The sequence below is a fragment of the Lynx rufus genome, unplaced genomic scaffold (genome assembly GCF_022079265.1).
Source record: "Lynx rufus isolate CCGP_SWC_20201006 ecotype Redwood Valley unplaced genomic scaffold, mLynRuf1.p SCAF_9, whole genome shotgun sequence".
NCBI classification, from domain to species: domain Eukaryota; kingdom Metazoa; phylum Chordata; class Mammalia; order Carnivora; family Felidae; genus Lynx; species Lynx rufus.
The window spans coordinates 53,703,118-53,730,750 of NW_025814897.1; the positions used below are offsets into that span (position 1 = coordinate 53,703,118).

The window sequence follows — 27,633 nt, forward strand, 5'->3', positions numbered from 1 at the left end:
TTAAGTCTCTGGTGGCCCTCAATGATTGTGTAGTGTCCTCTTTATAAATGTCTTGAGACCCCAACTCTTGCCCTTTAACTCTGGGTCCTGTTTGTGCATTCCTACTTCATAAAAATTGTCAACTTTCTGTGCCCCATGACACTCAGTGGGCCTTGGTCTACCTGGCCTAGCCTTGAAGGTTAGATTGCTGGGACTGTGAGTTAGGTTGGACTCATGCACTGTGCCATTGACCCTTGAGTGAGACTATTGAGAGTGTCTTTGAAGAGTTTTAATTAACCACTTATCAATTTAATGCTTTAAGAAGCCATATTCTAGCAAATGAAGAGAAACCCCAAATGGCTTTATCTTCAAATGGTTTCTTAAGCATTCTGAGCCTCAGTACATACATCTTATCAGTGTGAGAATTAACTGAACCGATGAACGTAAAGGGGGGCCCAGCATGTAGTGAGAGCAAGAATTGATAGCAAGTATTACCACTAATCCTGCCACTTCTACCTTTACTGCTGTTACTACTACTGCTATTATTACTGCTGCTGCTGCTGCTGCTGCTGCTGCTGCTGCTGCTGTTGTTGTTATTATTTTCCAGAATGTGGGTGGGGATAAAAAGAATTGTATACATAAGACCTGTCTCCTCCAACTCCCACCACCCTCTGTCATCTCTCCTCACTCTACTGTTGGTGGGTCTTGCTGTGTGGTAGGATGGTTTCTGTCTTAAGCACTCACAGCTTGGTGCTCGGATTTAAGAACAGAGGATCTGGAAAGAGGAAGGCAGGAAGAGCTGAGTGTGGCTTCACTCTGAATAACTGCTAGCCCAGCCAGTCTCACGCCTCTTTCCCATCAGACACGGGTACTTGCTGTGCTCTACCTCTTTCCCCTCAGAAGCCCCCATCTCGTCCCTACGTATAGTCCTACAAGGGGACCACTGGGGACCAGAGTAGAGGAATGATAAAGCTTAAATCCCCAGATGGGGTCCTCTTTTCCCTCAAAAACATCACCTTTAGGCTGGGCTGTGGTCCCTTCCCTAAGGATCTGGACCAGGTGACTTTTAGTACAAAGGTCACTTTAGTACAAAGCCTGAGTGATCCTCAGAGACTCAGCCGAGAGTCCAGGTCCCGGTGGCCGGTGTGCCCTGGAACAGAATCAGCTATTTTTATTTGTATACACACCAAAGACAATTCTTTTCTCTTATTTTGGCCCATGTTGGTGAAATACGAGAATGCTAGAAAAGAATATTGCTTTTTATCACTCCTCGGGTGTAAGAGCCAACTTATGTATGCCTCTCCAGAGGGCCTGCAGACCTCTGGAGAGAGACTCTGGGCTGGCCTCTGACCTTATGAGGCTCAGAACTCAGCTGATACAATAGCTGTCTCTCAAAAACATGCTCACTGGAGGAGAAAATGAACCATGCAGGGTGCTCTAGCAGCATGCCAAAATGTGGGGGAAAGTTTTCATTATTTATTCTCAGACCCAGGAATTATTTGACTGCAGACAATTCTGAAATCCCATCAGCCCCGACTCCCACCCACTCACAAAGGAAATGAGTCCTTGGAATTAGCAGTTTCAGGCTTATTTCTATGCAGTTTCTAGGAGGAAACTCAGAGTTCTGCATCCCTAGCAGAATGATAAGCTAAAGGGAACACTATTTTTCTACCTAGAATACAAAAGAATTGTGGTATTGGGAGCCCCACAATCAGATAAGAATGTGAAAGTAATTCTCCTCTATCTTAATGTGTTGTGAATTTGGCTTCTGTCTTTGAACTTTGAATCACAGTGTGGTGGTTTTTGTGTGTCTGCATTTTCAAGGTAAAAGTCTGGGGCACATTCCTTCCATAAAGGAATTAAATGCAAGCTCTTTCCCATGCTAATGACAGAGTACTAGTGGTACTTTTATTGAGAGCGTGCATTTTAACTTTTTTTGTTGTTGGCATATTTTTTAATTAAAATAACATTTAATGGTTTGAAGCTAAAAACCTGATGTTTCTGCCTAGGAGTTTATAAAGGAATGATAACATATGGAGAAGTTTAACATTTAAATTGAATTTTATTATTTAAAACAGTAAAATATTTTATGACTACAACAATGCCCTGCCAAGCTCCATTTCAGCATCAAATGTGCTTTGTAAGGAATCTTACAAAGCTAGGGGAAAAAAGACATTTTAATTTCTTATTCCCCAAGTGCTTTTTATAAAAAGTTCTCACAAACGTGTTTTCTTTACAAATGGATTATTGTTCTTAAAGCCTCTCTTCGAACACGTCTAACAACAAATCTTGGAACTAAGATACCCTGCGGATTCTTCCTTACAAATAAGACGTAGTCTGCTGGCTGCCATGTGGCTAGTCAGTGTCCTAAAGGTGGTCTTCTAACATCCCTATCACCTCCTTCTGCCGCCTCCCAACTCCCCAGAGGGCTGATGTCTGGAAGGAAGTCAGGTTTATATTTTTCACATGTGAGTGTGCTTAATTAGTAAACAGAGGAAGTTTGATAAGTCGTCTTCCTTCCTGGCACTTCTGGTGCCCCCAGAAAGCTGTCACTCTCCTGAATGGAGACAGAAATGGGCAAGGGACCATATTCCTGACCCCCGTCCCCTGAAACCTGCAGGGTCAGGGGCCTTGGTTGAATTTCCAAGTATGCCATAGGCTCTGTGCCTGAACTTGAGATCAATTCCCTTAGCTTTACCTACTTCAGCACAAAACTGATATTCGAAGACCTCCATCCAAGCAAGACAAGGAAGCATTTTTCAGAAATACCCATTCCATTCAGAAGTACCCCCTTTTTCATCTTCCCCAGCCCAACTCCTGCTCCCCATATAAACCCCTTCCACATGTCTTAGCCTTAGAATTTGGCTTCCAATTATACATAAACTAGTAAACTTGTAAAATACCTTCATCCACTCAGGTCAGGCTTCCCACTGCTGGTGGGACCATTTTGAGTTGGAAATTTAATAACAACACCTTGTTCGCACTACCCTTTCTATTTTAGCGTGCATGCTTTTATACACACACGCGTGTGCACAGTTATTCTCGTGTGACCACCAGTGATTATTTTGGGGATCGGAATATATCTTAACAAGCTGTGGAATTATGCAGTATACAGATGGCCCTTGAGGAGGACCCATACTGCTTTGGAAGAATGCATATTTTTAGCAGAACAGTTTGAGCATCACTGGAAAAAAAAAAGTTCTGGACATTCTTCCTCCTCAGTGGGGAGTGGGGGTGGGGCTGGTGGTAGAACATAGTAGAGAGAAGTGTGAGGCACAGGGGAGTCCTGCTGTTCAGGGGCTCCGATCCCTTGTTTCACTTGTGGCCAACTGCTGTTTTTGTCTTCCCTTCCCTGTGTCTTGGTAGGAAAGCCCAGTAGTTTCTTTCCAGAGGACAGTTTCATAGACTCTGGAGAAATCGACGTGGGGAGACGGGCTTCGCAGAAGATTCCTCCTGGCACTTTCTGGAGATCTCAGGTGTTCATAGACCATCCTGTGCATCTGAAATTCAATGTGTCCCTGGGAAAGGCAGCTCTGGTTGGCATCTATGGCAGAAAAGGCCTTCCTCCTTCACATACACAGGTAACCAGAATGCCACATCCCCTGCTGATCTGCAGGGGCTCCTACCTCACATCCTAACCCAAAGTCAGGAAGCCTAATGCTCACACCTGGAGCCTTGTGTTTGAAGGGCATTTTGCATATTTTATAGCCCATTCCTCCATTTGACCTAAGACCCTACCTTTCAGATGAGTAGGGTTATATCCCTGGGGTTTATTTAAGAAGAGGAAATTTTAGGAAATATCTCAAATAGCCTCTCTACTATTACCCAGTCACCTGAGTGAAATTATCCAAGAAATATAAAGAGAAAAGCATGCGCTTTGGAGTCCGACAGACTTCAGTTTGAATCCTCTTGTTATCAACTATGAGAACTATGGCCTGGTGCTTACCCGCTCAGAGCAAGTTTCTCATCTCTCCACTGATGATAACAATACTCACTTTGTAGGGCTGTTGAGGAGAATCAAGAACATTTATAAGGCAGCTTGCGCAGGATCTGGCTTAGAATACACGTTACTTCCCTGGTCTCTTACATTCCTTCTCTCCTTTGGGATTTCGCATTTACTGTGATACATGCACACCAGAAACACCTAACAGCTCATCTAGGATGATTGACATAACACCAGTCGTAATGGGTAAGGAACAGACTTGTTAAGGTCCTGCCAGCTCTGGGATTGGGTTAAAATAAATCAGAGGCATCCATCAGACATTCCCAAGCCGTGTGCAGCCTTCTTAGCCCCAGTTGTTACTTAAGATTCCCACGTGAAATCTAAGTAGATATATTTTCTAGCAGTGGAGTCATGGGAAAATAGAATCTGGGCCACTCACCAGGACAGTGATGCTAGTCCTGGACTTCATTCCTGGACCTCATTTACACATGAAATAGAATTAGATATCTTGGTTTTTTAAAAGATAGGTAGGTCAGTAGGTAGACAGATAAGTAGACAGATAATTGCTCAATTTGCTTGCTAGTAGGCCAGTAGGACTTAACCACCTACCTGTTGTTAGCACTGTGTGGCTGACTTCTCTTGAGTCTCACACTCGCGGGCTCGGATCAGTCAGCAGTTGTGTGTCTGACCCAGCATGTAATCGTTGATAGAATTTTGAGCTAATCCAGTTTAGTTCCCCTAAAACTGCTCCCTGAACCTGCAGCATTTAGAAAGGATTGTTGACAACAGGAAGAGAGAGATCAGATTTGCACTTGCACCTGACTGACTTTTAAGGCACATCCAGTGCTCTAGTCCCAACCCTCGAGCCCTGGGATTCCCAGCATCACTTGCGTGGAGCTGGAGTTCAGTCCTTCAGTGGCTGGGTTTCTGATCACGTGCCCACCATTGGAAGGGCATGGTTGTCCCGGCACAGGCTCAGCCAGATGAAGACTGCCTACATATACACCAAATTAAAGAAAACTGAGACCAAAAAAAAAATAATAATAATAATGCGCTAATTATGCTGCCCTCACAGGGGAATGAGGAGACTATTACCATGAGAAACAGGGGTCTGGGGAGGAGGTGAAGTCAGTTGATCAACCTTCATGTGACTCTAGCCCCTCTGCCTGTCCTCAGGTTGTATTTCCTTGTGTGCCCCCAGGAGACATGTGAGGAAGGAATCTAGCATTATGGTGAAGCAGACACTCCGCTAATTATGCTCTGTTTGTACTTTTAGTTTGACTTTGTAGAGCTGCTGGATGGAAGGAGGCTCCTGACCCAGGAGGCACGGAGCCTGGAGGGACCCCAGCGCCAATCTCGGGGAGTCGTCCCCCCATCTAGTCACGAGACTGGCTTCATCCAGTATTTGGATTCAGGAATCTGGCACCTGGCTTTTTACAACGACGGGAAGGAGTCTGAAGTGGTTTCTTTTCTCACCACTGCCATTGGTAAGGAGCCTCCAGCCCTATGGGGTCTGTGGGATTTCTGCCTCTTTGGGTGAGAGGACCCTGGGGATTCTGAGGGTTGGAGCCAGCAAGGGAATGTGTCTTGCCCACAGCTGTCGATGCCACCTGGAGTCTGGCATGAGTCCTTCCTGACTGGGCTTGCTGGACAGGGATGGGTGTGGGATTCAGGGGAAGGAGGGAGGGGAGGAGTGACAGGAGAGGCTGGCCAGCCATTCTGGGCCATTACCCACTGCCTTTCTTGTGTCACCTTTGGGCCAGCTGCTGCATTTAACAACTGAGAGGTAGAGTTGACAGCAAGACCGAAACCCTGCCTGACCAGCCACATGGAGGCAACACCTCTCTTCTTCTCACTTCTCTCCGACACCTGTATTTTGTCTTTATAGCTTCCTTGGCTCAACTCACTGATTTGTGGTTTGGGTTTTTGTTTTTGACTGTGTGTAGCTTTTTGTTTATTTATTGTTTTGTCCTGGGAGCTAACAGTCCCTGGCAGTTGAGAAAAGAAGATGAATGCTCAGGGAGAGGGTGAGAATAGCAGAGCTATTCTGGATGAATATTCTGAAGCCACGATGTTTGGGATAGTGCTGAACACCTTCTCTGTCCCTCATCATGGAAGAGGGCCACAGCTCTCCCTTCAGGGTGAGCCCGTGGGGCCGCCCCACAAGCCGACAGGTGTCCAGGGAGCTTGGCATCTTGTTCTAAGGAATTTCTCTTCTTTATCCACACATTCCGTAGAGTCTGTCTCTTCCTTGGATGGCCACGGGACACAGTGGCCTTAGTGGTTCAGGTCAGAAAACATTTATTCTGGGTTTATGTTGGAAGCATTATGACATAGCCTGGAGACAGAATCTCCCACAGGAAAATAAAACTCCACTAACCAGAATGCATGGAAATAGGGTTTCTGCTTAATGAAAAGCTTTATGTGGTATAGAGTTCACCTCAAAACTGTCTCAGTCCTTGGCTAAGAATCTCTCTGACATGGAAAAGGGAGTTAAATAAAAAACCTCTGAATCTGGCCATTGGTTCCTAAAACTCCTGCAGAACTCTGGCTTTTCCTTCTACACAGCAATAATCATTTTCAGGCCATTTTCCCCTCATTTGCAATTTTGCCCTTAGTGTCGAGGCGGAAAATACCTTCCCATTAAATACGGGCATGGCTTATCCACTTCTGCTGTCCCTGCAGGCTCAGTATCCTACCCTCTTGGCAAAATGAGGGCAGCAGAGGCCATCTGGCTACGTTGGCCCTGATGTAGGAAACCCTGCTTTGTGCTGTCCTCGATTTGGAAACGTCTGCCCTAACTGCTGGTCTCCGAGTGTCCAGAGGGCAAGGACTTTGACGTAATCTTCTCTGAGCCCCCAACCCCAAGCCCAGGCCCCGACATGCGGGGTCACTGGGTTACTAAGGGCGTGAGCACGAGCTTGGCCTGGCTTCTGCTCAGCCTCCCATTGGCAGGACCGTCAGCAGCCACAGGCCTGGCAGTTGCGGTTGCCGCTGGTTTCCTCCCCTATTGCCTCCTTTTGAGGTGGAGTTGAAAGTATCCTCCGCTCTGAATTTCCACCACTAACTAGTGTTTTGACCCTGCACAAATCACTTAAGTTTTCCAGCTTCCGGTTTCTCTAGAGTCTGGATTTGAGGCCGCAGCTCGGTGGTTGCCGATGAGCTGGAGGCCGCCCGGGCAGCCCCGTTCCCCTGTCACCAGAGAGCCAGCTGTGGTCCTCACCATCGATTAGTCTCTCACTCTGCGGGGTTTGCCAGGCTCCAAACCTGGTTTCTTTTCCCTTTCTGGCCATAGTGGCTTCGTTTTTAGGGACGTGGATTATCGAGTCATTAGTGGTGCCTGAGTGAGAGCTTCCTGGTCTCACAGCCTGATTTCTCTGAGGCATGGTTCACAAAGAAGCATGGACTGTCTTGCTCGCTCAGAACGAAGATCTCTTATAATCAGAATTCTTTATTTTTAATAACTGAGCATAAATATGAAAGAATATTAATATCGACCCCCAAAGAAAGCCACTTTTAATTAGGATGTGACTCTTAAAGAAGTAAAATGTAGGTGCACTTAGGTATCTTTGCCAATTCTTGGCTTGTCAGAGCTTGCTAACCTGTTTTGTTATAATTAAGGCCATGGTCTTCCTTTTCCCTCTGGCTCTCCTGTTCTTACCTTAATGATGAAGTCTGCCTTCACCTCCTTAACCCTATGATGTCCTTCAGAGCAGAGAGGCTATCCTGGGCTTCTCAGAGTTTGATGACCCATTTGATGTCTCATTAAAACACAGATTCCCCTTCACTAGGTGGGGGTGGGCCCTTAGAGTCTCCATTTCTCACCAGCCTCAGTGATACTGGTGCCGCCCAGCTGTGGACCACATTTTGAGTAGCCGGGGGTTATGGTATCTTATGAATGGTCCCAAATATTGTCATGCAAAGCAGTCACCCGGGAAGCTCGTTCAAAGTTCAGATTCCTGTGCCCTGTCCCTAGGAATTAAGACCCACTAGGCCTGAGGTAGAGCCCAGATAATCTTGATTCCAGAGGTCTGTCCACTAAGCTTTGAGCACTGCTTTCTCTTTCTTCCTCCCCTGACTGTCCCACACTAGCTCTGTGACCATTGTCAGGTCACCTCTCTGAGGTTTTTCTTACATGGAAAATGAAATAGTAACAGTACTCTGCAGTCCCTGTCATGAAGATCAGAGCAGATATAAAGTGCCCAGCACAGGCTTTGGCCTCCTAAGAGACCCAATAAATGGAAGTTGCTAATATTCTCTTCTTCCCTCCATCTGCCTTTGTCTTGCTGCCTTTCAGACTTGTCTGTCTTCCTTTGAGCTACAGTGGTTGTTTAATGAATACTTTTTTTTCTTTAATACAAAAACAGATGGATTCTGATGTTGCTATTAATCCCTCTCTCCCCAAGAGTCCATGGCATTGAGTCTCAGCTGTCTGTGATTGTTACCTGTGAGCCATGAGTTGTAATTTGTCTTGGCAGGTTAATTAAAAGTTTGGGTCTTGTTTTAGTGAGCTCATTATGGTCCCAATATACAACTGTAACTCTCAGGCTTGCTTAACACACAAATTGGAATATGACCCTCCCTTCGTTACATGTTGAAATGCAGACATAGAATTTAAGAAGATCTGAGATGTCAGGATCCAGAGTATTTATGTCTGTTTGTAATTAAGTAACAGGAGAAATAATTGCGTTTAATTTAACAAATGGCTGTATTGTGTATGCTCGTGCTTTTCCCTCCATTTAATGCAATCCAGCTGATGATTTTAAATTAAATGAGTTTATCTTCTTCCTTGAAAAAATCTAAACGCACTTTAATAACTGTATACATAAATATATATACACACACATACACACACACACACTCACACACACACACACGCACTCCTAACTGAAACCAAGCAAGGTTTAGAATAAAACAGAGCAGCTGTTTTCAGAAACAACAGTTTTTTCCCACATGTGGAGGTCCAGGATTTGAAGGTAATGTTGTTTCTGGTCTTACCTTCACTGGAGGTGGGTAGCCTTGCTGATGCCAAGTACTAAATGAAGTAGGAGTGTATATACCAGTAGCTAAAATACAATTTACCATTGCAGTTTACAAAAGGCTTCATATATATTCCTTAAGCCTCTAGGTAACTCAGTGAGGTGATTATTCTTATTTTTATGATCACCCCCTATTGCAGAGGAGGAAATTGAGGTTCAGGCATGGTAAGGGAAAAGCTGGGACTTGAATTTATGTCTCTCTGACTCCAAAGCTTGGGATCTTCCTTCTTTAGTAATCTGCCTCCTTCCCAGGATCATGTTTCTTTTTGGGGTGTTACACTTCTCTTTTCTACCTATTTATTCATTCCTTAAAACTCAAGAGAGTGCATACTGTGTCTTCAGGACCCTGCTTAGATCTTCTCCACATGTGATTTAATCCTCACGAGAACTTTAGACAGTACAAATTTTGATCTCAACTTTACAGATGAAGAAATTGAGGCCCAGAGAGTGTAATTGACTTAGCCAAACTCACACAGTTAGTAAGGGCAGGGATAGGATGGCAGCTTGGTCTCCAGATCTTATGCTCTCCCCTTTATGCCCCACAGTATCTTCTTATTTGCTATGATACTATTAAATATTTTATTTCCATTTGCATTACATGGAATTTAATTTCCCTTTAATTAACTTGCTTCCAGTACAAGTAAGCATCTTACATTAACCCAAGAAGTTTCCTTGGGAAGGCATTAAAAAGACCATGGTGGGGAGGTGGGGGGGGGAACCTCATAGCATCCAAAACTTTAAAAAAGTATTTTTTCACATGAATTGTTTCCAACCCCACGATCTGACAAATCAGTGTTGTAGTGTTTTGGGTCTTTAGAGAGCATCTCCTCTTTTAGTTTGGGTTGATGCTGAAGCATAAAAGGACAGATCATCCTGACACTGTGGCCACGGGAGCCAAGCTGGAAAATAACAGAGATGCTCCATAGTGGATTTCGAAACACAGAGAAATGAGAATCGTTATTGGAAAACATAGAACCTGGCCATTTTTATGAGAAACACGCCCTGGTCTCCCCAGTCTGAGGACATTTGTGCTAATTAAAGAAAAGAATCCTTTTGTTCAAGCCGAGGCAGCTGCTGTAAATCGACCTATGTCTAGGGACTAGAAGCCCATTTAGTCCTCCCTCTTCCCTCCCTACCTACCTACCTTCCTTCCTTCCTTCCTTCCTTCCTTCCTCCCTCCCTCCCTCCCCCTCTCCCTCCCTCCTTCCCTCCAACAAATAGTGCTTTCCTGCCTTTTCCCAAGTTGGAGGTACAGAGAAGGTATGACCTGGCTTCTGGCAAAATTAGCTCGTGGTCAGGATTAAGGAGATGAAGCATCAACACAGGCAGTGTCTCTAATCCAAGGAAAAGAGAAAGAGAAGTCACTTCTGGACTCACTGGTCAAGGTGCCATGAGGGTTGGAGGAAAGCAAGAGTGTGTCCAGCTGGGTAGGTCAGGAGGACTCTCTGGATGAAGCGAAATTTGATGGGACCCTAAAGGATGGGTAGAATTTCCACATCTAAAGAAGGAAAATAGGAAGGGGCGGGGTTGTTGAGGAATCCGTTCCAGGTAGTAAGAACAGCATGAGCAAAGGGGAGATATGCAAAAATTAAAAGCTGGCTCTTAGGAGCCAGAAGTTCTGTTTGACCAAAACACAAGATACCCTGGGAGGGAGGAGGGAGTTATTGGGCAGAAGCTTGGATGCTACCCTAAGAAAAAGTTCATTCAGCAGGTGTTAGGTGCCACTGCAGGCTTTTGAGCAAGGGAATAAAATGATGAGAGCCGGAGGGTTTCTCTTATGGGGCCCAGAACAAGAGCTCATTAATTTATGTAACCAGAAGAGGTTGCTGGGATTGAATTTTGTGATTTCATCAGAAAAAGAAGGGAGGGAAAGGGGGAGCCAGGAAGGACAGAGGACTGGTTCAAGGTTGGTGCTGGTATTTTGATTTGCTGTGCCTACACCCCATTCCTTTTTCCCTAGATGTGAATAGATACTTTCACATAAGCTTCTATATTCCAGGGGTAGTCAAAATGGGGTCCTTGAAAATCTCCCAAAGACCCCCAGACAGTGCCATCTCGATACTTCCTTTGCTTCGATCGGCTAAAACCACTGTTCGTTAGCCTCTGAGTACATTTGCAAGCGTCTAGAGAGAAAAAGCCCTGATATCATATATTCTAACTTGTGTAAAATCCTGAAGTACTTCAAAGAAGAGGCTAAGAAAAGTGATTGCAGAATGATTTTCAGTTTTTAATAAGCTCTGCCCCCACCATTCCCCATATCCCCTTCCTCTGAATTATAAGATATAATGCAGCAATGAAGGATCAAGGTCTCTCGGTAATCAGCTAACCTTCTTGTAAATGACATTGGCAGCACTTTGTGAAATTTCCGTTGGCAACACTTATTTGGAAAAGTACCCTGTGAATTCACCTCTCCCTGATAGCAGTGATTTATTCAGAACAGTCTGGTATAAGTGGAATGAAACCATAGGCCGAGGGAGAGCTCAAGTCAGCACATTGGGGATAGACTGGGGCCAAAAATCTGTTTTGTGGTAGAGAGCTAGGAATATCAGAGTGCTACATCTGCAGACTGGGGACCAGCCCCACAGGCAGCTGCCCCTGATCACCGAAGATGGTAGGGGAGGGTTCCCTACCCTCCCACTGGCCTCTTCTACTGCCCCCGGGATCTGTCTTACACTGCTGAACCTTCTGAATTCTCTGGGATCTTGGACCTCAAGAGCAGGAAAGAAGAAACGATAGCTCAAGGACACAAGAGGTACCCAGCACTAAAGCTGATCTCTGTGGAAATGGTTAGAAATGCATTTAGTGTGCAAATAACAGCATCCCTGCTGGTGTGGCATTTCAGTGGCACCTTGATGTTCTCGTGTGCGCTCCCAGTCTAGGGTGTGTCCGTCCAGGGCCAGCACGGCATCCGGTAGTGGAATCAGGGACCAGGCTGTTTCCCGCCTTGCGCCCTGCCTTCCTCAGCTCTGGCTGTTGTTTTCATGCTTGCCCCCTTGTGGTCCCAACGTGGCTGCTGCAGCTCCAGGACTCGGCTGCACATCAGGCAGGGAGAAGAAGAAAGGGGAAGGAAGCAGGGATGCTCATTTTTTCCTAAAACACCCAGCTTACAGTTTCCATGGCATAGCCACATCACTTGGATGCACAGAGCTGTGAAGAAGTCTGAGACAGTGAGTGTTTGTAGCTTACCACACCGACACTCCAAAGAGAATGTGCATTCTCTCAGGAAGAGGGGAAGTCAATATGGGGTCTTCAGTATGTGTCATAGGCGTCACTGAGTCTGTTTGGTTCAGCAAGCCCCTCACTGTGTGCCAAGTCCTGGCCTTGGCATTTAGGTGTAGCCGTGAAGCAGCACAGTACTTACCCTCGAGGCTCTCGTGGGCCAGGAAGTGAAGGTTGAGGACAAGGAGAGGCTGCGCATGTAACTGGCGAGGAGGGAACAGGCCTAGTTCAGCCTCTTTACGGCACCAAGGATCCAAGGCCTTTTGGAGTACTCCTTGAAGTCCCTTGCACGATGCTTTAAGGAGGATGGATGAGATGAACAGGTCCAGAGGGGTTAGAGGCAGACCTAGACACTGTGTTCATTTTCTCATTCAACCGGCATTTACTGACTGCCTTTTACATGCCACATCCTCAGCATGTATTAATGTCCATGGTGTATAAAAAATAGTCCCTCTTCTTCTTGTCCTTGTGTCATTTATAGACATGCTTGGGATAGTTTGAGGTAGAGTCTTAAATTTCAATACAGACATTAAATACATAGGTAAACATATGACAGTAAATAGTAATACCGAACGTGGCGAAGAGAAGGTACTCTAGAGGAACAAACAGGAGACTTCACTTAAAGTTCTGGGGCAGGAGTAGGAACCGGGTAGATGAAGGTTTGGAGAAAGAACAGACCAGCAGGGCCAAGAGCATACATATGCAAAGGCCCTGGATAGGCGGCTGCTAGAAGTGTTCAGGGAACTTGAGGATGGTCACATTGTGGGGCATGGGGACAAAGGGCCGAATGGTTTTGGGTGAGGCTAGAGAGGTGCCAAAAGCCAGCCTGTTTGGGGATTCAAGATGGCATGCGAAGAGTTCTGTTTTTTCACTTATCCTCAGGGTAGCCAGAAGCCACTGTGGGACTTAGAGCTAGAGTGACCGAATGTGATTTGCATATTTGGAGCTGAGACACCAGTAAGGAGGCTGTGACAGTAGTCGGAGCAGGGGCTCAGGCTGGCCTGGACCAGAATGGAGGCCTTGGAAATGGAGAAAGAAATGAACCAGTTTGAGCTATAGATTGACCCTTGTAGATTATTAGCAAAGGCCAGCTATTAAGATGATGTTTTCTGAAGGAGGAGGTTAAAGCAGGAGAGGAGAGGGTTGAGGAATGGTCCGTTTCAGGGGCGGGTGAAGCCATGCAGCCGGCAGAGAAGATGGTGAAGGTCAGAGACCTGAGGGGAGGGACCAGAAGAATGTGCTCGTGAGAAGTTCTGTAGATGGAGTCCAAATACTTTAGGATTCTCCCATCCCAGCATTCAGGCCACCTTCCTCAATCCGTAGCCAGAGTTTCCATTCATGGTTGGTTTATGTTTTTGCCACCCTGGGGTACAGAATGCCAAGAGCCTTTGCAAACTTGTTAATTATTTAAATAGCACTTCTAAAGGTAGAAAACTTGAGGCTTAGAAAAGTCACATGACTTGTCGAGGGTCACACAGCCACTGAGAGGCAGAGCCAGGGTCCTGGTCACAGCACTGTGCTGACTGAGTGCCAGTTCTGCACCAGGCACTGTACTACGTGCGTCATCACTTGGTTCCCAAACAACCTGGAAGTTAGGTCTTGTGCATTCCCGTGTTACAGAGAAATGACGCTCAGAGGTCCAGTGTTGTTTGCCGAGATCTCCTATGTAGGAAATAGAGCAAGAGTGGCCGCCCAGAGCCCATGCTTTCTCTTACATCTTAGTGACCAGGTTTCTAGCACGTGATGACCTCCACGTGCGTGTTACACATTCTCACGATCAGACGGCAAGATAGGCAGGGTCTTAGAGATGATGGCATTCACACCTCCTAGGCTCGCGGTGTGCCTGGTATCATGCCTGCCACCAGCAGCTGCAGGGGACCCATCTGCCACGTTCTAGAGAACATCCTGACCTGTACTTACTCCTGCCAGAGGAAGCCCTACACCCACCCCCATTCGGGTGGAGTTTCGATAGAAGATATTTGTCTTGATGGTTTGGTTTTTAGGTAGAGATGGTTTCATTTTTATTTTCTGATCGCTTTTTTCTCTCGCAGTTGATGAAGGCAGTTGCTCATCCCCATCTTGCCAGCTAGCTTCTCTATTGCAGAGCAGTGCCTTTAAGAGGGCTCTCATATGGTGGTATCTTTCCTCTTTCCCTTCGCACTACCACTGATGTGCAGGACCTGATTGAATGTGTGGCCTGCGGTTATGTAACACCCTCTTAGGAATAACCCTAACCCAGGTCTGCTGTACTTGGCATTAGTGGTAGATAGTTGAAGTCACTGTGGCCAGAGAGAGGTGGTGCGGCCCAGAGAAAGGGCAAAGGCTTTGGAGTCAAACAGTCCTGGGTTTGAATTCTGACAGCACTGTTTATGAACTGGGGGACTTTGGTTGAGTCTGAGCCGCACCCAACTCGCCTACAATTAGGAAAAAACCTACTTTGGAGGGTCTGACAACTACGTGAAGACATGTCATTCATGGTACGTTCTTAGCATGCTTTTAAGTGGCTCAGTTATTCGACACTTGCTGAACACCTGCTCTGCTAAGTTCCAGAGAGTCATCAGTGAATCGAACACACGCCTTGCTCTCCGAGAGCCCAAGGTCAACTTAGGGAACTGCCCCTTTCGTAAATAACTGCAACGTAATGTGGTCTGCGCCAACAGGGGGGTCTGCACGAGCTCCCACAGGAGCAGAGAGGAGGGCAGCTCCCTCTTCCAGGGATGCAGGGGGAGGTTGTGAGGCATAAAGGACTTACTGTGGTGAGACGTGCCTTTTCAGCTGGGAAGCCGTGTGCAAGTCACGGAACATAGAGAAGGAGCTACTCGAAAAAAAAAGAGGAGATTGAAATAAGATGATAGGCATCTCTGCTCAACCTCTGATGACCGGGCAGGAAGGAATCATTATTTGCACTCAGAGATGAGGAAGCGGTCTGTGCACAGTGACTCATATGAGGACATGAAGCCAGATCTTCTGAATCCACTCCCATTGACTTCTCCTGGAGCCCGGTTGCCTGGCACAGGACCCTGAACGTGGCAGACCTTCACCAGAGGGTCAGTGAGCACCAAGTGAAAAGGTCAAAGGTCACAGATGCTCCTTGCAGCCTAGAACTTTCTTCTGTGGACATGAACTTCTTGCAAGCAGCTCAGAAGGGAACAAGGCGCAACTGCCAATCCAGGACACTGCCAGGCACTTGGTTGAGGAATGTTTTTTCTGTCCTAGGAGATCTGTGCATTCCAAGGCTGCTGGATTCAGGGGGCAAAGCAACTCTCAAACTGGTTCTAGTCTTACAGTGTTTCTGTGCCAGTGCTACTGCAGTTCAAAAATGGAAATGTGGGTTCCAGAACATTCCAAGGCACTGTTACTTGTTCTTGTCAATTTGATCTTCCAGTTCAACAAGGGACTTCGCAAATGTCCCTTTCTTCTAGTTTCAGGTCTTATCAGTCTTTGTAAACTCATCCCTGCCTCTCTGAAACTATTTGGCTAATAATAATATTAATAGCTACTATTTATTCAATGTATACTCTATCTCAGTATGTCTTAGATGTTTCACTAAACTATTTCAGACCCTTACAACAGGCATATAAAGTAGGTATTTCTCCCCAGACGGGTGAAGAGCTCCGAGTGTCTAAAAATGAGTAGGCTGTAGTCCTGTAGCCAGTCGGTGAGGGAGCTGGAATTCGAATCCAGGTCTGTCTGGTTCCAGTGCCCACCCTCTTCTCATGTTGTTTCCTTCTATGCCTCTGTGTGAGAGTGCCTGGTGTGTCTGCTGGGAGTGGGTAGAGGGCATGAAGGGGATGGTTCCCAGAGAAGATCCTAGAAAATGATCGTAGGAACAACCTGGAAAGGATTTTTTTAATTTTTTTTATGTTTTTATTTATTTTTGAGACAGAGATAGAGCATGAGCAGGGGAGAGGCAGAGAGAGAGGGAGACACAGAATCCGAAGCAGGCTCCAGGCTCCGAGCTGAACCTGGAAAGGCTTTCTAAACCAGCCCACAAATCTGATTTTGAAGGCAACAGGGAGCACAGGACAGTTTTTGAGCAAAGGTGTAGCACAATTCTGGCCTTGGATAGCTTTCTTTGGCAGTGGTATATACAAATGGGTTGGTTCCTCACACTAAAATAGGGAGACCAACTGGAAGACTGTTTGAGTAACCAGTAGGGTTCCATGAAGGAAGAGGACCTGAACTGGGGCAAATGCCACTGCTTTTGTATAAAGGAAGGGATGCATTCCAGGACATCATAGGCTGGTTTTCTTGACCAGTTGTATTTTAGCTATAAGGAAGCAGCAGGACGTTTCAACCTTGGGAGAATAGATACATAGTGATAACATTAATTAAATTAGGAAGTGAGGAGGGGAAGTTGGTTTGTCAGAGGAAGGAAGTACAGAGGGTAAGTTCACATTAGATTTGAGCTGCTAATAGAATTTCCAAGTGGATGTTAGTTGTTGACTGTTACCAACGGGCAGATGGATAAATAGGCGTTGACTTGGGGATAGCTCTGACCTGAGACAGAAACCCACTGGGCATCATCAGTGTAGATGTGGGGCAGGTGGGAGGGTAGAGCACTGAGAAGCAGGGAGTCAGGGATGGAACCCCAACATTCAGAAGGTGGGCAGGAGGTGATACATAGAGATTAGCCTCAGAGAATAGGTAGGGAGCTGATGACAAGCTGTTGGAGTTGGCCACCAGGAGGTCATTGGCAACCTCAGTGGGTGCAGGCGGAAGCAGGGTCACCACGAGTTCAGGAGTGAGTGAGAGGCGTAGAGTGGAAGCAATTCCTTCTAGACAGAGGAGGGAAAGAGACAGATGGGAGTAACCCGAGGAGGAGGCAGGTTCATGGAAAGGTTTATATAAGGTGGGGGGAGCCTTGAACGTGTTGTCAGCTGTGGGAAAGGAGCCAGGGGGAAGATTGGGAGCCCAGGAGAGAGGGGAGATGACTAATGAAAGGAGGTGGGAGTCATGGAGTGGAGGGCAGATGCAGAAGGACTAGCCCTGGGAAAGGAGGGGAGACCCCACCCGCCCCCTGCCATAGGATGGAGAGGGCAGTGAAGATGAGGAAAGAGGACGTCAAGTTTGAAGGTGGAGGAGAGTGGACTACAGGGGAGGGTCTGTGCTGACCTCAGAGTCAGCAGTGCTTTCTAGGAATGGACTGCCCTCCTGGGTGAGCCCCTGATGGCCTGAATTGGATGTGTGCCCTTCCATGTAAGGCACACTCAAGACAGCACTGAATCAAACCAGTTATATTGTGTAGCGTACTAGTAGAGGGGTGACATGGCTTAGTGGTCAGGGAGTGGATCTGAAGCCAGGCAGCCTGCTTTGAATCCAGTCCCTGCCACTTATTAGCAGAGTGACCTCAGGCAGGATAGATAACCAGTCAGTGCCTCCGTTTCCTGATCTGAAAAGTGACGGTGATATCAGTACGCATTTCATGGGGGTAATTTTGAGGACCGAATGAGTTAATCTCAGTGTTTGCAGCGTCCCAGGAGCGTGCTAAGTGTGATATGTGCATTATCTAACTTAAATTCTGTAATCGTCCCAGGGAAGCAGGAGTAATTATTATTTCCTTTATACAGATGAGGAAGAGAGGTTCAGAGAGATTAACACACTTGCTCACAGTCACATGCAAGGAGTAAGGGCAGAGCCAGTGTGTGAGTACAGGACAGTCTGACTGCAGAATCCATGCTGTTTCTACAGTGCCCCTGGTACCCCTCGTTGCCCCTGTCCTTTGGCAGTGGGTTCACAGGGGTTGACTTTGTCAGTCCTTGGCTTCTCCGAGCCAAAGAGTTTGTACCAAAGGGTCCCTCCTTGGGGAGAGAGCTCCTTTACAATCGAGCACAGGTTTAAAGATTGCAAATCTAGCAGAGGTTTCAGCGGGTTTCTTGCTGCTTTAAACAGAGCAGAGGACCTTCTGCTGAGATGACAGGACTATGAGTGTTATATGAAGGGTTATAAAAAATTGTAAGCCAGAAACCTCTGAGCATCTGGTTCTGATTTGAGTAGCTTCGAGTTCATGCCTTTATCTGAGCAGCTCTCATGTTCGGGGCTAATCGACACACAGTTTGTTTCTTTCCTGGTTCGTATTACACGCCAGCTTGATTTTTTTCCTTTCATTTGTGTCATAAGTCAAAGAATCCATGCACGAGCGCAAGGGATGGACTGTATGTTTTGGATGAACAAGAAAAAGCCCTGTGCACTAAAGCAGGAAGAGACTAGGCTGGTATTTCCCAATATGGTTTGCATTTTCTTAGGCTTATAAATACAAGCTCTTCCTTGGAAACCTTTCATTTGGGAGATTGTTCCTCCTACCATCATCTCTTTAAATGATAGAAGAGGAGGTGAAACCTGTTGAGCTCCTGCTGGGCACCTCATACTACACTAAGCACAATTTATTTACATCAACTCGTTTTAACTCTCATAACCGACTTGTGCCGCCAGAGTTCTTATCTTTGTTTTCCAGGTGAGTCAGGGGGTTGCATTCAAGGTCACACAGGGTCAGAGCTAAGATTCAGACCCAGGTGTCTCTGATGAACAATTCTGCAAGTTTCAAACACTTTCTGGATGCACTGTGCACTGTGCTGAGCTGTCTTTTGTGTTCAGTAAGTGATGAAAACACCTTTAGTAATGATACTAGGTCCTCACAATACTGAAAATGAAAGACAAAAAGATACATAGCAAAATAAAGAGCACTGACTTCTAATCAAAGTCTAAGGCTTCCTGGTTAAATATGAGACAAATTTGCTTTAAATTTGCTTAAATTTGCCCCTCAAAAAGGGGCGCCTGGATGGCTCAGTCAGTTAAGTGTCCCACTCTTGATTTCAGCTCATGTCATGATCCCAGGGTCATGGGATCGAGCCCCTTGTTGGGCTCTGCCCTGGGGCCTGAAGTCTACTTAGGATTTCTTCTCTCTCTTTCTTCTTCTGCCCCTCCCCTGTTCCCTTGCTTGCAAGAAAGAAAGAAAGAAACAAAGAAAGAGAGAGAAAGGAAGGAAGGAAAGAAAAGAAAAAGAAAAAAAAAAGAAAGAGAAAGAAAGGTATAACCGTTAGTGAGCATTATTTTAGAAGCTCTGGCCAACATAAAGCATAAAACAGAAACAAGAGGTTGAGACAAAGGTATCATTATTTGTGAAGGATGTGTTTAATATTCCTAGAGAACACAGCAACATTAATTGAAAAACTATTTTACTTCATAGGAATTCAGAACTTGTAAGTGGGGTACAGGAGGGCTTTTCAAAAGTCAATACATTTCCCATATACTTGCAATAACCAGGTATGAAATATAATAAAAAAAAAAGTCCCGGTCAAAAAAAATCAATAAAAATTAAAATATCACTTAATGAGTACTATATGTGACCTGTGTGACAAAGACTGTGAAATTTTATTGGGAGCCATAAAACAGGACATGAATAATTAGGAAACATAGCATGTTCCTAGATGAGAAGGTGAAATACTCTAAATATGTCAATTTATAGGTTTAATGGAATGCCACACTGCATCCTAAAGGGAATATAGGAGATGTGATTGAATGGTTTAAGACTTCACTGGAATAATAAACAGATGAAAGTATGGAAGAAAGCCCAAAAAGAATAATGAAAGGACACTCATCTCTAAAGATGCTAACATATCATAAATCTGTAATAAAAGAGAATAGGAGTCAAACAGATAAGCAAAGTAAAATTGCCTAGAAATCCTGCCTACAAGCTATATGCAAAACTTTAATGTTGGAAGAAAGGAAGCATTGCACATTAATGGAGAAGAAAAGGCTTAGTGAATAAATGTTGTTGGAAAAGCATAGCTTAACCCAGAGGCTGCAAAGCAGCATTCAGAGGGACAGATGTGGTTGACAGACACAGAGAAGGCTCTTTGCGCCCTCATTGTTGGTGTAATATTTAAAAATTGGGCAGTTTCCCATAAAGCTCTAGGTTTATGGCTTACCTTTAAAAGTTAGGAGACTGAAATTCCTGCAGGAACAAGTCCCTGCCCTCCTGAACACTGTGTAATTCACCACAGTCTGCACCTCATTCTGTTTCCTCACACCTGACCTGCTTTGCTTCTCTAACTTACCTGCGTGGCCCCTGGAGGAATTTGCGTTTTCACCCTCTGATTCAGACTTCACTTCACACCATATGGTAAAATGCATTCCAGATGGATTAAACAGATAAATATTTGAAAGCCAAACTAAAAGAGGGTAAAACCCGATGTTCATGTAGCCTTGGCCTAGAGAAGGACTTTTAAGCTTAAAAGTCACTGAAGAAATTGCAAAGAAAAAAAAAAAAAAAGACTAGCAGATGTTTACATAAAATTGTAAAACTTCCATATGTCCTACAAGACTTGTCAACCTAAGAAGGAAAATAGTAGACTGAGAAAATATTTGAAGTAAATTTGAGAGATCAAGGAAGAGTTCATGTCTATATGATATTATGGTACAGATGCTGTGAACAAAATTAGGATCTCAGAGATACTAAAGTTCACATGTAGAAAGGTTTGCAAATATACATGATGTGTTTTAAACATACATAAAATATGTTTAACCTCATCAGCAATCTAAGTGCAAATTAAAATGATTGGTTTTTTTTAACCTAATAAATTCGAAGGCCCCCCTCTCCAAGTTAATACACAACTTGAATGGGCTGCAGTGAAACTGTACCCACACATATTTGCACTGTAAATGAATGCACCCCACTGGGAAAGCAGGTTGGCATTTTATATTAAATCATAAAAACATTTATATTTTCAACTTCTGAGAGTCTTTCTTAAAGAAATAAGCTAATATTTAGCAAAAGCTACTTGCTTATCTTAGCACTGCTTAAAATTGTGAAAATTTGAAAACAACCCAATGTCTAATGATAAGAAAGCATATAAGCAAATTACGGAATATTTGCATAGTGAATATTACTCAGCCATTATAAATTATCAGCATGAAGTGTATGAAACAAGGGGAAATGCTTGTCATCCTCAGCATTTGTCCTCAGCATGTGTCCCCAGAAGGACGCAGAAGTTACGTTTACAGCATGAACACATCTATTAGTGACAATGTAATTTGTTGGAGGCAGAATTTGAAGTGGAACTCAAGTCTTTCAGTTCTGAAACCATGCTGTTCCTACATGCCCTTCCTGCAAAGCAAAGTGCTACTATTCTAGGGTGTCAGCTAGCCATTGGAATCCAGTACTCTTCTAAACTGAACCTCATGCATGCTTCAGAGTGCTAATGATGGGAGCTATGAAAAAGACTTGTGAGCCTTATAACCTCTAAGAGCTGGGGTTTTCTACACTTTCCCCGTCTCCCCCATTCACACAAGTGATCCAGTGAGCAAATCGAGAGGCCAAGAAAGGATCTGAGTTGAACCAAAGTCAGCCGGCAAGTGCGGCAGATGCTGTGGGCATCTTCAGCTCTCTTACACACCTGGATGCATATAAATATTTCCATTGGTTTTGTTTGTTTTTTCTTTGTAAAGAATGAATTAAGTTGAAACTGTTAACCATGAAGGTGCACCGTGCTTTCCAGTCAGCTTTGCTTAAGGTTGAAGGCAAGACCCTAGGTGGCCCCTCCATCAGGAAAGCCCAGTTTTAGGGGTAAGCAGAGAAGGCTTAGTGGGATTCTTTCTTTCAGAAAGAAAGCATATTTTAAAGAATTGTGAGATTGGAGACCTGAGCCTGCCATTCTGTGTCCTACATCTCCCATATCTAAAACGAATAAGAATTTTCTGTGTAGCAGAGTTTACCATGACAGTAATAACCCCTTATGCTGTATAGGACTTGTAGCTTACTGAGCACAGTGACGTACAGTTTTTTGCGTGTGTACGTTGATTTTCACAACTCAGTGAGGCAGGATGGCACTTGGATTGTTGTCCCTCTTCCGTAGAAGCAGCAGCAGCTGAAGTCCAGAAGTTAAGGTTCTTTTACTGGTCCAAGATCACACAGCAAGTGTATGGACAAGCCTGGGTTTGAATCCCGTTCTCCTATTTCATTGACCCATTTATTCATTATTCCTCGCAAGCACACCGTCATCCGGTATGTGTCTGTTCTGCACCTTCTGTGTGCCATGCCCTCCGCTTGGGCAGTGTGACAGCTGAGGACAAACGTCTCAGGGACGTGCCCCAGTGGATCTCTCAGTGCAGGGAGAAGGACGTTGATCAGCACTGTGGCCATGATGAGCTATGAAGGCGAGGGGTGGAGTTTGGGGAAGCATTCAACAAAGGAGGTAACCTGATTGGGAGAGGGGTCAGGGAATGCATGACATCTAAGCTGAGACCTTGAAACTGAACAGAGAGAACGAGGCGAGTGGCAAGTAGGGAGGAGGTAGGAGGATTTAAGACAGACACCCAAGGCCCACCAGGAGAGGAGGAGCCAGAGGAGAAATGAGTGAGAGTGAGTGGCTACAGTGACAGAACTATCAGTGTGCTTTTTAAATCCAAGGGGAGAGAGAACTTCAAAGAAAAAAGGACTGGAAGATCATCTCAAATGCTATTGACAGGAACTTATGGTTAAAGGTTATATGTATCTCCCTCCTGGGGTCCCACCCGTTTGAGAGCAGTGATTTCAAACCAGGAACAAACCCACAAGAACAAAAAGAATAAGAGACAATAGCCATCAAGAGAGGTCAGCAGACTTTTGGAAAACAAAGTGGGTTGAATTAGCAGCATGGAGAAAACTGAATACTAAGCCTCTGCTGATTAAGATGTCAGTGAGGAGCAGAGCCCCAAAAAACCCCCAAAACCAGGTACCAGGTACAGCAGAGGGCAAGGGAGGGCACAGAGCTGAAACATGGATGGGGTCAAGTCTCTGTAGGTGGTAAACGGCAACAGTTAGACCCTTAGGTATCCCGGCCCCATCTCACACAATCAAATTATCAATCAAGGGTAAGAGTAGAATAAAGGTGATTACGGGCACACAAGGCCCTAAAAATCATACCTCCCATTCACCTTTTCTCAAGGAAGCTACTGGAAAATGTGCTCCATCAAAACCTATTAAACTAGGTGGGGGCGGGGGGTGGCAAGATGGAGGAACAGCATGGAAGTTCTCTGCTTCTCTAATCCCTGAAATGCAGCTAGGTCAGCATCAAACCATTTTGCACACCTAGAAAACCTATTAAACTAGACCAAGAAGAGGTGTCCAGGAAACAAGGGATTCAGTGAATGAGAGAGGTGAAGTCCCAGAACGATGATGTGTAGCAGGCCCAGAAAACAAACACACCACACCACAGCAGGGTAGAAGGCTCAGGAGGGAGATCACCAAGCAAAAAGAAAACCTGTGAGCCAGACTGGTATTACCTGGTATGTTTGACCACATGGAAAATTCTACTTCAGGGGGATTTTAGTTTTGTTGGATAGTATGGATAGGGTTATGAATAAAAACATAGGAAGTTAAATACAAGCAAAAAATCAGTCTTTTCCATTAGATCGCACTGGACAGAAGGAGTAGGTAACAGTGGTGGTAGATAAAATCAAATGTAAGTAAAAAATATACCTGTATAAGCACATTCTTTAGAAATATTGAAGTAAATTCTAGAAGAAATAGCCAAAAGAGTTGAGACAAGTTGTCTGGGGTGTGGCATGCAGATGTGGGGGTGGGGCAGAGGACTGCTATTTTCATTGTAAGCTCTACAGTATTGACATTTTTTTTTTAAGTTTGTTTTGGGGTGGGGGGGAGGGGCAAAGAGGGAGAGAGTGAATTCCAAGCAGGCTCCATGCTGTCAGTGCAGAGCCCGACATGGGACTCGATCTCATGAACCGTGAGATCATGACCTGAGCTGAAATCAAGAGTTGGACATTTAACCACCTGAACCACCCAGGCACCCCAAGTATCGTTGACTTTTTAAGCTATACATACATTACTTTGAATTAGAAAAAAAAATTGGAAAAAAAATGTTACAGGGGTCAAGGAGGAAAGAGTTAAAGTGTCCATTGGAGGTAGCAGTAGGAACTTCAGAGAGACCCCCCTGGCTCCTTCCACATCTCCTCACTTAGCCCAGTCCATTTCCCTCCACTAAGAGAATCTGTTCATTCTGAGCCTTCATTGTCCAGAGTAAGTCAAGGTGAGGATACCACAGTGACTGGAAGTTAGTCTTCAGCCTTTCCATACAGTATAATGGTTGAGAGAAGATTTGTGGCCAGAGCACCTGGGATCGGATACCTGCACCTCCTCTTAGTAGCTATGTAGCCTCGGGCAGACATAGCCAAGAAAACACATCCAGCAGTGGGAGTGCTAATCCACTCGGACTTTGTTAGGAGGGGAAAATGAGTTAACGCTTACAGAGCAGGCTCCCCACTAAATGCATAATAAATGTCAGCATTAGTGTTAGTCCAAAATTTGCTTTTGTATTTATTGTTTTCACAAGTTACAAGTTGTCCAAGTTTAGGTTTTACCTTTATATACCCAACTCTGTTTACCCTGCTAAAAAAGCAAATCAAAACATATACATTGGTTATACTTTTTTTTTTTTTTTTTTTTTTAAGCAAAGCACAATGCCGCTCCCTGAGAGAGACGAAGGTGGTGCTCTCTGGGGTCCTTGTCCTTTAAGAGCTTCTCACAACCCAGGAAGACTTAGCACTGATAGCATGGGGGCAGGGGTGTTACCAGTAGTGCAAGGTGAATCGTCATTGTAATTTTGACAAGGTCAACAATGAGGGTCAGTATAGTGTAGGTGGGCCAAGAAGGCCTAGAGGATTTTGTTAGGAAGCAAGGGAAGAGCCACAGAACAAAAATCCGGGAAGAGAAGCTACTTGAAGTGCAGGACAGTGCTGAGGAGAGTGAGAATAAGAGGAGCCAGTTAGCCCCAGTTCTGTAGCCACCCAGCTGTGAGACCTTGAGACCATGAGCTTCAGAAGGTTTAAGTGATATAATGGGGGGGCACACCTGCATGCCTGCAGGTCGGCCAAAAGGCAGTAGGCCTCCACATCCCTTTCATTTGTTCTTGGAGTCTGAGTCTCCAAGCAGGAGCACGTTCACTGGCTGAGGGCCTCAAAGAAGGCCTTTCCTTCGGGAGGGGGGGCGGTGTGGAGTGGAGTCAGAGCCCTAGGCCTAAGCCTGTGGTTCTAGCCAGCCTGGTTGCTGTGGGTCTCAAAAGGCTATTCAGAGAGGAGGGATATTTACAGCGGTGGGCACTTTGATCTGCCCCAAGTACAGCTCCTTTGGGCCTCCGGTTCAAACTGTGGGAAGTTTGAAGTCTCTTTTGCCCCTCATTACTGACATCCACCAGCAGACTGCCCCTCACAGCCTCCATTCTCCTGCTCGTCTTGTCCTGCTGCTCGACCTAATTCTGGGAACACCTGACTTTGAACGTATTCCTTCTCAATGCTCCAGGGGCCCTTTTCTGCATGGAGACTACCTGCCCAGCCCCCAGTGCTGAGCTACAGTGTTTTCCTGGAGGACTCTGAGGTGTCACTTCCCCCTCAGGGCTTTACACATGTATTCAGTGCAGGTGCGTACCTCAAGGGGACCCATCTTTTTGTCACCCGTATGGGACTGTAGGGTCTGAGTGCAGAGGCTGTGACTTCATCCTATCTCAGCTGACCACTTACCAAGCATTTGCTCTTGACCTGACTGTGAACTGAGACCTGGGGCTACTGAGGAGCTTAGACCCCTTGGCCCTCCAAGTGCTAATTGCCCTGGGGAGGCGGGCCCTGCCATAACTCACTACAGGGCACTTTGACTTGAGCTGTCATGAAAGCCTGAGCAGCCTGTGGGGCGGAGTGGGAGCAGTGAAATCAGTTGTCTCCTGTACCTACGGCATCATAGGTTTTCAATAACTAGATGTTTGGGGGACCCGACAGTTCTTGGCTCTGTAATCTTGAGCAAGCCATTTCCCTTCTCTGAGTCTTCATTTCCTCTGACTGAAAAATAGGGATAGTAATACCTAACTCTTAATGCTGGTGAGCGTTCAGTAATATATGAGATTTGTGTGCTTATCACAGGGCCTAGCACATGGCAGGACTCATTAAAAGGTGGTGGTGAGGGCCATTACGATGATTGCCATTGTTACCTTACTGAATGTCTGAATTTATTCTTTTATTATTGAAAACTTGTATCTGCGCTAGAAATCTAAGAAGCTTGGATGGAAAAGAGAGGTAAATATTCTAGCATGTCTTTGACTTTCAGAGGATGTTTTGGAAGTGCTCTCTGGCCCAGCGTCTTGCTCTTAATTTACTGTCCTGGCTGTTGAGTGTGAAGGCTGGGATTTCCCCAGAGCCTGGGAAGGACAAGAGATTCCACTCAGCCATCATGAATTAAAGCTGCTCTCCCCAAACCTTCCAAACCATCAGATGACCAGAGCAGCGGCCTCCTCAGACCCAAGTGCTCTAGAGAGAACGTGCACCTGCGTCCTCTGGAACACTGGCCAGCCACCAGGCATGGAAGGTGAAGTGATAGAGGCTGATGCAGGCAGAGATACTGTCCCTACAGGTGTAGGACTCAGGACCAAGAGGTCATTTACTCCAGCCCCAGGAGGAGGCCGAAGCCCCAGCAAGGGGAGTGTGTTCCCTGGCAGCGTGGTCATGCTTTTCCTGGTTTCTGCTACATCCTTTGGAAGCCTCAAGACCCAACAAGCCCAGCATCAGCCCCTGCCAACTGAAGAGGGTGCAGCTCGGGCGTCTTCTTGCACGTCTGTGTGCACGTGTGTGCCCTGCCTTCAGCTGCTAGGCCCACGATGAGGTTGTAGCAGTGGATCAGGCCCCGTCAGCAGAACAGCCTGCCCCCCAACCTTTTTGTGCACACAGCCAGGCTTCTCAGGGTGAACGGTAGCAGAGGGAAGAAGCCCAGAGCTGGCCAGTATGAAGGGGCTCATGGGAAATGTCCCCAGGGCATGTCAGCGAGGCTGGACCCTTACAACTCATCTTTTGTAGAAAGGGAGTAGTGTTTATAGAATATTCATCCATGCATCGGAGGTCTGAGTTGAAAGGAAAAGGGAATTCAGCAGCCTGAGTACTTCCATGTGGGCACATTTCTGTGTGCTGCACCACGTCACGCAGATGGAAGAAATGTAATCTCTTACACGGACCCAGTTGTGTCTTAATAATGTAAGCCTGTGCTGTATGGAGAGGGCGTTGGGGCAGTAGTTGCTGCTTTCCCAAGCTGAGAGCCTGACTTCCGCTTGTCCTGGTGTCATAAAGTGCACGTACCTGTAGGCACAGCAGACCAGGAGCCCTTGATGGGGGAGAAGTGAGCTGAGGTCAGCCAGGGGACAGCCAGGGGATACTAACAATCTGAGCAGGGTCCACATCCCCTTACCCATAGTCACTCAGTTGCTAATACTGTAAGAACTACTGTGTGTCAGGCATTGTGTAATCACTCCCGTTTTACAGGCAAGGAAACTGGGGCACGGGGAGGTGAAGTGACTTGCTCAAGGTCACACAGGATATGGCATAATGGGATGAGAATGCCCAGGGTCTCACTCTAAAGAGTGTACTCTATCTTTTATATCACATGGCCTCTGACTTGGCCTGTCCAACGTGGGTTTGCTTTGG

General features: G+C 45.8%; 1 protein-coding gene across 1 annotated transcript in view; it reads left to right on the forward strand.

Moving 5' to 3' along the window:
- TENM4 (teneurin transmembrane protein 4) overlaps nt 1-27,633 on the forward strand; it is a 383,504-nt gene that overhangs the window by 196,802 nt on the left and 159,069 nt on the right. The window contains exons 7-8 of the mRNA XM_047071426.1: nt 3,346-3,560; nt 5,199-5,409. Of these exons, the coding sequence (XP_046927382.1) occupies nt 3,346-3,560; nt 5,199-5,409 (426 nt within the window). The remainder of the gene's footprint in view (nt 1-3,345; nt 3,561-5,198; nt 5,410-27,633) is intronic.